The 14,004-nt window shown below is 45.5% G+C and overlaps 1 protein-coding gene across 1 annotated transcript; it reads left to right on the top strand.

The window, feature by feature from the left end:
• Positions 1-3,559: 3,559 nt before the first annotated feature.
• On the top strand, positions 3,560-5,804 carry EIF1 (eukaryotic translation initiation factor 1). Its single transcript, XM_029573797.1, has 4 exons — positions 3,560-3,717; positions 4,450-4,613; positions 4,730-4,831; positions 4,986-5,804. Exons 1-4 carry the CDS (start codon positions 3,687-3,689, stop codon positions 5,028-5,030), a joined length of 342 nt encoding a protein of 113 aa, XP_029429657.1. The 5' UTR covers positions 3,560-3,686; the 3' UTR covers positions 5,031-5,804.
• The last annotated feature ends 8,200 nt before the right edge of the window (positions 5,805-14,004 follow it).

Raw genomic sequence — 14,004 nt, 5'->3', positions numbered from 1 at the left:
CCAGATTGTGAAGTTCAGTCCTTGTTGGTTGTTGCCTGAATGTAAAGCCTGTTTTCCACTTTTTCCCCCTGCCGTAGAAGCAGAGAGCAGCACTGTATATGTATTCAAAGTGATGTATCAGGCTTAATTGGTTTAGTGTAGTAAGCGCCATAATAAGCAAGCTACCCCCACGCTTATTTGTTTACCCAGATTGGGGTAGATTTTCAGAGCCCTGCTCGCGTAAATCCGCCCAAAACCGGGCGGATTTACGCGAGCAGGGCCCTGCGCGCCGGTGAGCCTATTTTACATAGGCTCACCGGCGCGCGCAGAACCCCGGGACTCGCGTAAGTCCCGGGGTTTTCGGAGTGGGCGTGTCGGGAGGCGTGTCGGGGGGCGGGGCCGGAGCGCGCGGCGTTGCGGGGGCGTGTCGGCAGCGTTTTGGGGGGGGGTACGGGGGCGTGGCTACGGCCCGGGGGCGTGGCCGCGCCCTCCGTACCCGCCCCCAGGTCGCGGCCCGGCGCGCAGGAGGCCCGCTGGCGCGCGGGGATTTACGCCTCCCTCCGGGAGGCGTAATCCCCCGACAAAGGTAGGATGGGGGTTTAGACAGGGCCGGGCGGGTGGGTTAGGTAGGGGAAGGGAGGGGAAGGTGAGGGGAGGGCAAAGGAAAGTTCCCTTCTAGGCCGCTCCGATTTCGGAGCGGCCTAGGAGGGAACGGGGGTAGGCTGCGCGGCTCGGCGCGCGCAGGCTATACGAAATCGATAGCCTTGCGCGCGCCGATCCAGGATTTTAGCCGATACGCGCGACTACGCGCGTATCTACTAAAATCCAGCGTACTTTTGTTTGCGCCTGGAGCGCAAACAAAAGTAGGCTGTTCGCGCTCGTCTGAAAATCTACCCCATTATGAAGTTTAGTCCTTGTTGGTTGTTGTCTGAATGCTAATCCTCTTTTCCACATTGCCCCCTGCTGTAGAAGCAGAGAGCAACGCTGTACATGCATTCAAAGTGATGTAGCAGGCTTAATTGGTTTAGGGAAGTAACCGCCATAATAAGCAGCTTCCCCCACGATTGTTTACCCAGATTGTGAAGTTCAGTCCTTGTTGGTTGTTGCCTGAATGTAAATCCTGTTTTCCACTTTTTCCCCCTGCCGTAGAAACAGAGAGCAGTACTGTATTATGTATTCAAAGTGTTGTATCAGGCTTAATTGGTTTAGGGTAGTAAATGCCGTAATAAGCAAGCTACCCCCATGTTTATTTATTTACCCAGATTGTGAAGTTCAGTCCTTTTTTGTTGTTATCTGAATGTAAATCCTCTTTTCCACACTTCCCTTTGCTGTTGAAGAAGAGCAATGTTGGGGTTGCATTAACCGTGCAAGGGATTTTTTTGAGTAAGGGTAGTAATCACCAGGTAGTAGTTAACATTCCAGCAAGCCACCCCCATGGGGTGGCTTGCTGGAATGTTAACTACTAGCCTTTATTTATTTATTTAACTACTAGCCTTTATTTAACTACTAGCCTTTATTTATTTAACTACTAGCCTTTATTTATTTATTTATTTATAACTTTTTCTATACCGAAGTTCAGGTAACAGAGTTACTTATCACTCCGGTTTACATTGCAACAGATATTAAACAGTGACAACAAGTGTCTTACAGAGAACAAGGGAAAGAACAACTTGGATAACATAACTAGGAACCGGGATATTACAAACTTTTATTTATATTTATCTTATCCAAATCCCAGTTCATACTTCCTGTTCTCTGTAAGACACACATTTGTTATGTCATCCCAAAGTTACTTGTAAACCGAAGTGATTAGTAACATTGTTACTAGAACTGCGGTATATAAAAAATGTTAAATAAATAAATAAATAAATAAATAAAGTATTAGAGCGAAACAAGCCCATGGAGCAGGAGATTAGCTGTTGGTGTCGATAGTTTGTGGAAGCTGATGAGGACTATGAAAGTTATGGGAATGCTTGATCGAACAGCCATGTCTCGAGTCTTTTTTTGAACGTGCTGTGGCAATGTTTCAGCCCTAGTTCTGGAGGGAGAAAATTCCACTGTTTGGGGCCTGCTGTAGATAGAGCTCTTTTACTTAAAGATGTTTTCATTGGAGGTGTGTGTAGAGTTCCTTCTTTGTGCTAATCTTAGCGGTCGGGAAGATGTGTGAAGTTGGAGAGGGATTCTGAGGTCCAGTGGGGTGTTGTTGAAAATGGCTTTGTGGATGATTGATAGAAGTTTGAAGAGGATTCGAAATTTGACTGGGAGCCAGTGGAGCTTTTTTAGAATTGGTGTTATATGGATCCACAGTGTTTATCCCTCACCCCTTTGAATTCTTTCACAGTTTTAGTCTTAATCATTTCCTCTGGAAAAGCATTCCAGGCATCCACCACCCTCTCAGTGAAGAAATACTTTCTGGAGGTAGGCCTGTACTATCTAGGCTTAGAAGAAGAGACCCTTGTTATTTGCTATCCCTTATGGTGACTCCTATAGTCAATTCTATTGAAGGCCCTGGGGTACCCTGTGGAATAGGTTGCATATTTATAAGATTAGTACCAGGTCTGTTTTTGATTATTGATGAACACATTGATTTATTTCTCATCCCTGAATCATAGCAATGAGAAGCAGATGAGGTTCTGCGGTCACAACTATGCCTCAATAGATAAAGAATAAAGGCAAAGATGGGGATCTTAGTGACTCGCAGGACTGAACTTCAGTTATAACTCTTAGACAATCAGTGCAGATTGTTTACTACTGAAAAAAAATTAGAGTACTAAGAAATCAGATTCCTTCTTATTTCTGGCAGATCTCATAGTTGAGATCCATTTAGAAATCTGGAATATTTTTAGTATTGGAGTGTTGAGCTTACAAGTTGATTCCTCACTCTCTAGACCAGTTAATAAATTATTGAATTTGTCCTCTTCTTTAAAATAAAACTAGTAAACATCAAACACACTTTGCTGGTCATACCCTGAACTGAATTTTCTTCTCCTAAAAAGGATCTTTGAACTGGATAAATTGAAGACGCTGAGCAGATACTGGTGTTTTTCAGATTTTCGAAGCCACCATTATAGAGCTAAGGGGGCTTCACAGCGACTCTCGTAAATAAAGAGCCAACTCAGGAGACTGAAAAAGGGCACAAAAGAAAATGCGCACCTTTTATTCTAAAAAGTATTAATAATAAAACACTAGAAAATAAGGAGAAAGCACTATGTAGGCTAAGACACGCTGTAACTCGTATAATTGTAACAACAAAAATAACTCTTATTAACTCGCTCCTAGTTGACAATTCCTCCCCCACAAAAAAAAAAAAATTTGGCGTCTTAGAAGTTTATATAACGTCACCGAGACACGCTCCGCCCACCGCTCTGGGACTCGGAAAGAGTAACGTGCCGGCCTTCGTGCCCGCCCTCGTTTCCATTTCCAGCCAATCATTCTGTTCCCTTCCCCCCACGTGACGCTCTTTTCCCCGGAAGGCGGTTAGGGTGGGGCGGAAACGACGGATGACTGAAGGGAGCTGGCGGGTCGGGTGACACGCTCGTCACAATGCGCGCTGACGTCAGTTGCAGCGTATACTCTTTCTCTATATAAAGCGCCACCGCCGAAGGGGCGCAGCACTCACCTCGCTCGTAACCTCTAGCTTCCGAGCTCCGCTAGCGACCGACGCGTCTCCGCAGACCGTTCCCGCCGAGGAAGAAGAATCGTATCGTATGTCCGCTATCCAGAACCTCCAGTCTTTCGGTGAGAGGCGATACTCCTGGCGCTCGCGTCGCTCCCTTTATAACTTATCAACTTGCTTTCTTAATTAATAATTGTAATAAAATCGTGGATGCAGGTTACGCTTCATACCTTCCCCCCGCCCTCCTATCGAGAAAACGATTCGGCGCTTGGTTGGGGGCCTCGCCCTCTGCCTCTCCTTATGACTTCGTTCAAGCCCTTATTTTCACTCTTTTTTTTTTTTTCTAACTTTAAACAATCGCTTCGCTTCATTTCTAACGCGCTCCTCTCTTTCTGCTTTGTGCGTGGTACCGGCAGTTTGAGACTGGGAGATATGGATGAGATTGGGGAAGAGGGTGAGAACAGTAATGGCGGCCCGTCGTCTCGGCCCTTTCTTCTTGCGCAATTCTTCTCCCCGCCCTGCGTGATTGCGTTGCCAGCGCGTGACGTAATCAGGGCGGAGCGATAATAGTCTCCGCCTTTGCTGTCAACTGCCTGCGATGTGGGGGTGGGAGGTGTGGCTCATCCCGGAAGTGTTCGTTGTAGTCTGGCTCTTGGAAGCTGCCGAACAAAGCGTTGTCGAGATTGCAAGTAAACGATCCTCTAATCTTCAGCTTTTCTGCTTCATGATTTGCTTCTCTTGTTTAGAGAAGAGGTTTGAATCTCACCCCTTTCAGGTTCCCCTCTCCAACAGTTGCTTGGCTTCCGGTTTCTCAACCTTCAAGATGACCGTGGATTCTTTTTTTTGTTTTTCAGACCCCTTTGCTGATGCAACTAAGGGTGATGACTGGCTCCCTGCTGGGACTGAGGATTCTATACATATAAGAATCCAACAGAGGAACGGCAGGAAAACCCTTACTACCGTCCAGGGGATTTCAGACGATTATGATAAAAAGAAACTAGTTAAGGCATTCAAGAAGGTATTGAATACTCTAGTCTTGCTATGTTTGTGATTCCTGTAATTGCAAGGTTGGGTAGTTTTGAAACTAATAAGAAGCTGGATAGATTAAATGGGATGTTTTAATTTTCCTTTCAGAAATTTGCTTGCAATGGTACTGTGGTTGAGCATCCAGAATATGGAGAGGTAATTCAGCTGCAAGGTGACCAGCGCAAGAACGCCTGCCAGTTCCTCATTGAGGTATTAACTTCTATTGTGCTCCTTATGAATATGCTGAAACTAAACATTCCTGTAACTTACCAGACTGTACTGTTCATATCACCTCCGTCACAACTATAGCCAACTCCATCTTGGTAACTGAGACTAATGTATGGTTCTGGTTTATTTTTTTCAGGTGGGACTGGCAAAGGATGACCAGCTGAAGGTCCATGGATTTTAAATGCTTGTGACAATTTTGAAGCTTAAGGGTTTTCCTTGCAATGAGTAGAGATTCTCAGCTATCCCTTGTCACAAGTTTAAGACCACACCAGGCTTGTGAAATGCACATCTTTCATTCTTAAGGACTTGTGGTGCATTTTATGTAATAAAGTGGGAAAACCCTTCATCAGCTCTGTAGTGGGAGAAACAATGTTCTTTCTCACTTGTCCATGCTTAGGGTGGTGTAGGTAATCTAGAACAATGGCAACCCTGTGTATCTCTTCAGTAAGATTTGATCAAAACAAAGAGACTGTCAATGTGTATCCAGAATACTTAGTTATCATCCTGCAAGAGCCAGGGCTATGGAAAGCAGCACCAATGCACAATATTTGCCTACACTCATCCTGAGAAGGGATGATTCAAATGGCTGTTCCCCAGGCACTGCCGGCTGTGCAGGGTGAAGAATAAAGGGTTATCTAAACATGGCCAGTCTAACTAGACCTGCCTTAAGCTATAGAGCTTAGCCAAGATTAGTGTGGTTACTGCTGCCTAACTACTGGCATGTGTTTAGCCCAAGGCACCAGGAAAGGTTGTAGCACTGTTAAAATTTGTGATAAACTTTTGACAAGGGAACAATTGTTGGATGATGTGTATCACTTGTGATGTAGATGCAACTGCGGAGCTGGCCTTTAACTAGCATATTCTTGTATAATAATGGCAAGTGAAGTAACTTTTACAATTGTATCTTAATGTATTTAAAGTTTTTCTTATTTAAATAAACATGTTTTTAAGTATTTGTCTATGTATCATAGCTATTATATAAGCCAACTAACTGCAGCAGTGGGGAGGGGTATTGGCAGGCTACATGTGTACTATTCCATGATTATTGATATACTCATACCTGCCTGCAAGGGGAGATGTTATCCAAATCATGGCAGGTGTAGTCAATTACCATCTGCACTAAGATTTTCCCGGTGTGGAATAGATGTAAGTAAAAGTACTACAGGCATATACTGGACTGAAGGTAATACAAGGAGAACTTTACCTATGACCTAAAAACTTAATGGAGTGGAAGTCTAAAAGACATACCATAATTGTGGGCAAACTGCATCTGCTGTGCATGTATACTTTAATGTAGAGCACATGACACATACACATTGAATAACAGGACCTTTTCTCTTCTTCCCTGCCCCGCAACCTCCACCACTATTAGCCTGAGTAACTCTGTTTCTGAACTGAAACAATTCCTTAGAGCTGCAGTTAAGCTGACCTACCTTCCTGCAGTAGGGCATATATGTTCAAAACTTGCTCCAGCACAAGTAGTTTCTCTAGAACTGGTAAAATTGGATGCCTAACCCACTATGCTGCATTGTAGTGCCATGTAATCTAAAGCATTATGAGCTGCACCTATGACCTTGACATGGATACAGCTCTGCAGTAGACAGTCTAGGACCAGTCTTGTCCCAATTCATGTAAACTTGATTATACTTTATGTGAGTGGGTTCCCTGTACGTACCTGGATCAGTGCAGACCATGGTTGAGCTTCCTATCCAGCAGATGGAGACAGACAAAAACTGAAAGGGTATCCTATATCAGGACAGAACCTACCCTACATCCCTTCAGTATTTGTCTGTCTCCAGCAGATGCAGGCAGCTGAACCTGTGGCTCCCTTTTTTCAACTTCTTTCTACATGTGAGATTGTTCTTTCTCCTGTGTCTATCATATCAAGCAAGTATTACCTTTTATTTCTGGAAAAAAAAAAGATTCAAAACTCCTGCTTTGGGAGACAGCTCTGTCTCCCTAGTCTTAGGGGATCCTAGGGGGGTTTTGCCCCTTGTTATACAGCCTAGGACCCCTTTTCCCAGTGACCTGCTGGGACAATACTGGTGGTCCAGTCACTCCCCCTCCTTGCCTGTGCTGCCTTGCGTGATTTAACAGGGAAGCTCAATTCCCCTGCCTTCATTTAAGTTTACAAAAAAAAAAAGGCAAGAGACAAGTGAATTCAGCACCTTTTGTGCAGGGATAGCAGCACAGCAGGGTTCCTTCTGCTGCTGGGGCAGCACAGCTCAGCTGATTCTCCCTCCCAAGGCTTTTCTAACCTGCCTTCATGCCCCAATCCAGTGGCTGGGGAGCCTGCGATTCGGCTCTCCCGTGATGGGCTCTGCTCTCACGGTTTGCCTGGAGGGGAGGGCCCCTCTGCGGCTGCAACTAAATCAACGGTGCAGGCTCATCCTCTTCTCAGAAAACCGTGGGAATGGCAGCCATTTTGGGGGTGGATTTTTCTTCAGACTCGGGTCTGCAGGGCTCAGGAGAGCCAGATTTAACTGGATCACTGCTGGATTTAAACCCATTTAGAACCCCGGAGGGGGAATTTGATCATTTCTTTCCCCCCCCCCTCCCCCTCCCAGTGCCCAGGAAAGTGGGACCTTGTTTTTTTCCACAGAATTTGTACTGTAAATGCACAAATCATATCTAGCTAGTTATCAGGAACAGGATCACCCTTCGCCAGATCCCTCAGGTGCCTGCTCCGCAGCCCCCTCCCATTTCTGATGTGCAGAGCTCGATCAGGGTGGTGCTGGGCCCCCCCCAAGCTAACTGCGGCTCCTGATCCCACTCAGGACTCTGACCTTCTCCCAGGTCCTCCGCTCAAGTGTGATGACCCCACGTGTTCTCAGTTTGTTCCAAAGGGAAGAGCTGGATCCCCTCATTCCCTTTATTTTACAGGAACTGGGAATTGATACTGTTTCAGCCACTGTGCCATCTAACATGGACACAGTCCTGGCAGGACTTAGGGCTCCTCCACGTACGTTCCCATTCCATCCTGTGCTCAAGCTGCTGCTCCTTCAGGAATGGGAATCCCCTGAGCCGGGGCTTTGAGTAGGGAGAGCAAAAGACAAGCTCTATCCCCTCCCTGATGAATGCCTGGACATGCTTACAGTTCCCAAGGTGGATTCTTCAGTCTCTGCTGTCACCAAACACACAACCATCCCAGTAGTGGGAGCCACGGCGTTGAAAGATGTTCAGGACCGCAAACCCGAGCTTTATCTCAAGCGCATCTTTGAAGTCTTGGCCTTAGGAGTCCGGGTGACAATCTGCAGCAGTCTCGTGCAGTGGGCAAGCCTCAGGTAGGTTCAACAATTGCTCAGCACCCAGGACCTCCCGTCTGCAGAGGCGGAGTAGGCAGAAAGGCTAGAGGCGGCAGTGGGGATGGGGCTGATGCCTTTTACGATTTGCTCCAAGTGCAGGCCAAGGGTATGGTTTCTGCAGTGTCAGCCAGACGCCTCTGGCTCCGCAATTGAGCGGCGGATTCCTCTTCCAAGTCGTAGTTGGGCACACTTCCTTTCAAGGGTAAGTTGTTTTTTGGTGAGGACCTTGAACAGCTTATTAAATCCTTGGGAGACAACAAGATTCATAAGCTGCCAGAGGGCCGCCCGAAACAGTCCAAGTCTTTCTTCCCTTCGTGCTCTCGTTTCCGGGGACAACGGCAATATAATAGAGTGCAGGGATCTTTTCCGAGAGGTACCTCCTCCAGATCTGAGTCCTGGTCTCATTCCTTTCGTGGCCGCTGTCCCTTCCGGGATGGCAACCAACAGCACTCCACCACCAAGTTCTCTCCCCAGTGAGATGTGGCCGGCCCATTCCTCTGTTCCAAACTTAGGTGGATGGCTGTCCCTGTTTCTCGAGGAATGGGTCAAGATTACTATGGATCAGTGGGTCCTAGAGGTGATAGAGAAAGGTTACGCATTAGAATATGCTCAGGACCTACCAGACCTTCATAATTTCTCACTGCGGCAGCCGGAAGCGGCCAGCGGTCAACGAGAGCCTTGGCAGGCTACAAGTGCTCTGTGCCATTGTTCCAGTACTGGTAGAGCAGTGGTCCCCAACCTTTTTTGCACCAGGGACCGGCTTCAAGCAAGACCATTTTTCCATGGCCGGGTGGGGGTGGGGCTTTGGTCATATGGGGGGTGGGGTTATGGAGGGGGTTGGATTGTAGTGCATACTTATCATTTAATTATGACATTTATAATGTGAATGTGACTCAACTCACCATAGGTTCAGAATGAGTGGGAGCACCCAGCTTGTTTCCCTTGTTTTCCAAACTTCACACCTCTCCTCCACCTGACGCCTTCCCTCTCATGACCTCCCCTGGCTGTGAGCAAACCCCAGGAAGACACCCATTCATTCTCATACACAGACACACCTTCAGGCAGGCACCCATGCATTCACACACATACACCCCCAGGCAGACTCCCATTCATACACATGCACACACTGAAGGCAGACCCCCTCTCTTTCTTTTGCCAGCAACCTCGGAGCCTCTCTCATTCCTCTGCTGCCACTGTCACTGCTGCCGCGTGGCTATTCCTGAAGGGGGTAAAGCATTTGCAGCCTCCGGTTCGGAAGTTGTGCCCGGATTGGAACCTCAATTTAGTTCTGCGAGTACTCTGTGGTGCACCTTTTGAGCCTTTGAGAAGGGTGACACTGAAGGATTTCAGAGTTTCAGGATCTGTCTTGTAGGGATCCTTTTTTGCATATTTCTAATGATGGGGTCAAGTTGTGAACAGTCCTCTCTTTTTTGCCGCAGGTGGTGTCCTTTTTTCATGTTAATCAGACTGAGGATCTTCAAGCTTTTCCGGAGTGGTCTAAAGATTCTCCACAGGAGAGGGAACTGCATTTTTTGGATGTGTGTCAAATTCTGTTGTGGTACCTGGAGGTCACTAATTCTTTTCGGCAGTCTGATCACCTTTTTGTGCTGTTCGGGGGCACAAAGGAAGGTGATAAGGCTTCAAAGGCCATGATTTCGCGATGGCTAAAGGAGGCCATTTGCTCTTCCTGAATTTGTAAGGGTTGCAGGATTCCAGTGGAGATAAAAGCTCATTTTACAAGGGCAGAGGCGGCTTCTTGGGCGGAGTGTCAGTTGCTTTCTGCCCAGGAGATTTTAGAGCGGCGGTATGGTCCTCGCTTCACACTTTCACCAGACATTACCATTTGGATGTGTGGACGCAGGAGCATATGTCCTTTGGTGAGAGTGTTCGGGTTTCCACCCAGTTTAGAGGTGCTTGGGTACACCATAAGAACATGCCATACTGGGTCAGACCAAGGGTCCATCAAGCCCAGCATCCTGTTTCCAACAGTGGCCAATCCAGGCCACAAGAACCTGGCAAGAACTCAAAAAACTAAGTCTATTCCATGTTACCGTTGCTAGTAATGGCAGTGGTTATTTTCTAAGTCAACTTAATTAATAGCAGTAATGGACTTTTCCTCCAAGAACTTATCCAATCCTTTTTTAAACACAGCTATACTAACTGCACTAACCACATCCTCTGGCAACAAATTCCAGAGTTTAATTGTGCGTTGAATAAAAAAGAACTTTCTCCAATTAGTTTTAAATGTGCCCCATGCTAACTTCATGGAGTGCCCCCTAGTCTTTCTATTATCTGAAAGAGTAAATAACCAATTCACATCTACCCGTTCTAGACCTCTCAAGATTTTAAACATTTCTATCATATCCCCCCTCAGCCGTCTCTTCTCCAAGCTGAAAAGTCCTAACCTCTTTAGTCTTTCCTCATAGGGGAGCTGTTCCATTCCCCTTATCATTTTGGTCGGCCTTCTCTGTACCTTCTCCATTGCAATTATATCTTTTTTGAGATGCGGCAACCAGAATTGTACACAGTATTCAAGGTGCAGTCTCACCATGGAGCGATACAGAGGCATTATGACATTTTCCGTTTTATTCACCATTCCCTTTCTAATAATTCCCAACATTCTGTTTGCTTTTTTGACTGCCGCAGCACACTGTACCGACGATTTCAATGTGTTATCCACTATGACACCTAGATCTCTTTCTTGGGTTGTAGCACCTAATATGGAACCCAACATCGTGTAATTATAGCATGGGTTATTTTTCCCTATATGCATCACCTTGCACTTATCCACATTAAATTTCATCTGCCATTTTGATGCCCAATTTTCCAGCCTCACAAGGTCTTCCTGCAATTTATCACAATCCGCTTGTGATTTAAATACTCTGAACAATTTTGTATCATCTGCAAATTTGATTATCTCGCTCGTCATATTTCTTTCCAGATCATTTATAAATATATTGAAAAGTAAGGGTCCCAATACAGATCCCTGAAGCACTCCACTGCCCACTCCCTTCCACTGAGAAAATTGTCCATTTAATCCTACTCTCTGTTTCCTATCTTTTAGCCAGTTTGCAATCCACGAAAGGACATCGCCACCTATCCCATGACTTTTTACTTTTCCTAGAAGCCTCTCATGAGGAACTTTGTCAAATGCCTTCTGAAAATCCAAGTATACTACATCTACCGGTTCACCTTTATCCACATGTTTATTAACGCCTTCAAAAAAGTGAAGCAGATTTGTGAGGCAAGACTTGCCTTGGGTAAAGCCATGCTGACTTTGTTCCATTAAACCATGTCTTTCTATATGTTCTGTGATTTTGATGATTAGAACACTTTCCACTATTTTTCCTGGCACTGAAGTCAGGCTAACCGGTCTGTAGTTTCCCGGATCGCCCCTGGAGCCCTTTTTAAATATTGGGGTTACATTAGCTATCCTCCAGTCTTCAGGTACAATGGATGATTTTAATGATAGGTTACAAATTTTTACTAATAGGTTTGAAATTTCATTTTTTAGTTCCTTCAGAACTCTGGGGTGTATACCATCCAGTCCAGGTGATTTACTACTCTTCAGTTTGTCAATCAGGTCTACCACATCTTCTAGGTTCACCGTGATTTGATTCAGTCCATCTGAATCATTACCCATGAAAACCTTCTCCAGTACAGGTACGTCCCCAACATCCTCTTCAGTAAACACCGAAGCAAAGAAATCATATAATCTTTCCGCGATGGCCTTATCTTCTCTAAGTGCCCCTTTAACCCCTCTATCATCTGCTTCGGATATATTTTTTAAAGTTTTTACTGTGAGTTTTTGCCTCTACGGCCAACTTCTTTTCAAATTCTCTCTTAGCCTGTCTTATCAATGTCTTAAATTTAACTTGCCAACGTTTATGCATTATCCTATTTCCTTCTGTTGGATCCTTCTTCCAATTTTTGAATGAAGATCTTTTCGCTAAAATAGCTTCTTTCATCTCCCCTTTCAACCATGCCGGTAATCATTTTGCCTTCTTTCCACCTTTCTTAATGTGTGGAATACATCTGGACTGTGCTTCCCAATTGTCTGGACTGATCTGGGTATTAACAGGAAAGGAAAATTGGTTCTTACCTGCTAATTTTCTTTCCTGTAATACCACAGATCACTCCAGAGACCCTCACCGTCGCTGCCAAAAGACTATTTTCCTGATAATCGATGTAAAATTTTCAAAGAGTTCTATTCAGTTGTACATATGTTTTTGGATATCTGGAGATGACAGGCTCCAGTGCAAGGGGTTCCAGCCTTTCTTTACCTGTTCGCCCTGAAGGGGGTTTTGAGGTTAATCTTTGGCTTGGGTACAGGTTAATACTGAGGGGCTGCAGGTTGCACTCTCGGATAAGTAACAGTGCCTCAAAGTTTTGTTCTCTGCCTCCATCTGCTGGTAGGGAGGCATAAACACACTTGTTTGGACTGATGTGTGTTATTACAGGAACAAAAATTAGCAGGTACAATATTCTTATAATGTGGCTAATTATTGTACACATATTTCTCTGGGTTACAATTTCTTAAGTTTTTGGGACCAGGTGAAAAATGACAGATTTTAATACCTTTTTTTAAGTTTTTAGAGGATTTTCAAATACCATCCTGGCAAGAACCTGACAGCCATAGTCAGAGACGCGACAAGGCCCAGACTCTGCAGGAAGACATAAAAACACAAGATTTGCTATACTGGGTCAGGCCAGAGGTTCATCAAGCCCAGTATCCTGTTTCCAACAGTGACCAATCCTGGTCAGAAAAGCCTGGCAGGCTCCCAAAGGGTAGAAAGATTCCATCCAGCTTATCCCAGGGATAACAAGTGGATGTCCCTCAAGCCTACCTTAATAATGGGCCGGATTTTAATATCTACACCCGATTTTATAACAGGTGCGCAGCCGCGCGCATGCTATAAAATCCAGGGTCGGCGCACGCAAGGGTTTCCCTGTTCCCTCCGAGGCCACTCTGAAATTGGAGCAGCCTCGGAGGGAACTTTCCTTTCGCCCCCCACCTTCCCTTACCTAAACCCACCCCCCCAACCCTTATTTAGCAAGTTGCGCCTGCCTCTGTGCAGGTGTAGGTTGTGCGCGCCGGCCGAATCCCAGCGTGCGATCCCTTGGTCTAGCGGCTCTAGGGAGGCCTCTGGCCATGCCCCTGCCCCGGGACATACGCGTGTCCCGGGGTTGCGCACGTCGCCGGGCCCATGCAAAATAGGCTCAGTGCGAGTAACCCCCCTATGCGCGTAAATCCAGCTGGATTTATGCGCGTAGGGCTTTTAAAATTTGCCCTAATGGTTTTTGGACTTTTCTTCCAGGAACTTGTCCACTTTTTTTAAACCCATAATGCTAACAGCTTTCACCACATCCTCTGGCAACTAATTCCAGAATTTAATTATGCATTGAGAAAATATCTTCTCTTATTTTTAATGTATTATCTAGTAACCTTTGTGTGTACCCTGGTGTTTGTACTTTTTGAAAGAGTAAACAACTGATTAACGTTTACTCGTTCCACTCATTATTTTATAGACCTCTATCATATCTCCCCCTCTTTTCTCCAAGCTGAAAAGCCCTAACCTCTTTAGCCTTTTCTCAAAGGGGAATTATTCCATCCCCTTTATCATTTTGGTCGCCCTTCTCTGTGTCTTTTCTAATTCTGTTATATCTTTTTTGAGATGTCACTAGAAATGCACACAAATACTCAAGATGAGGTTGCACAATGGAGCGATACAGAGGTGTTATGATATTCTTTTTCTTGGACTTTGAATGTGTATGCCCAGTGGATGATGGGTTTCACAGTCCAGCTTTTTCCATTTTATAATCAGCACTGCATGTGCCAGAAATTGAGCA

Source organism: Rhinatrema bivittatum, chromosome 12 (assembly GCF_901001135.1).
Source record: "Rhinatrema bivittatum chromosome 12, aRhiBiv1.1, whole genome shotgun sequence".
NCBI classification, from domain to species: Eukaryota; Metazoa; Chordata; class Amphibia; order Gymnophiona; family Rhinatrematidae; genus Rhinatrema; species Rhinatrema bivittatum.
Note: the sequence above shows the minus strand (reverse complement) of the source record. Positions and strands in the feature narration are given on the sequence as shown.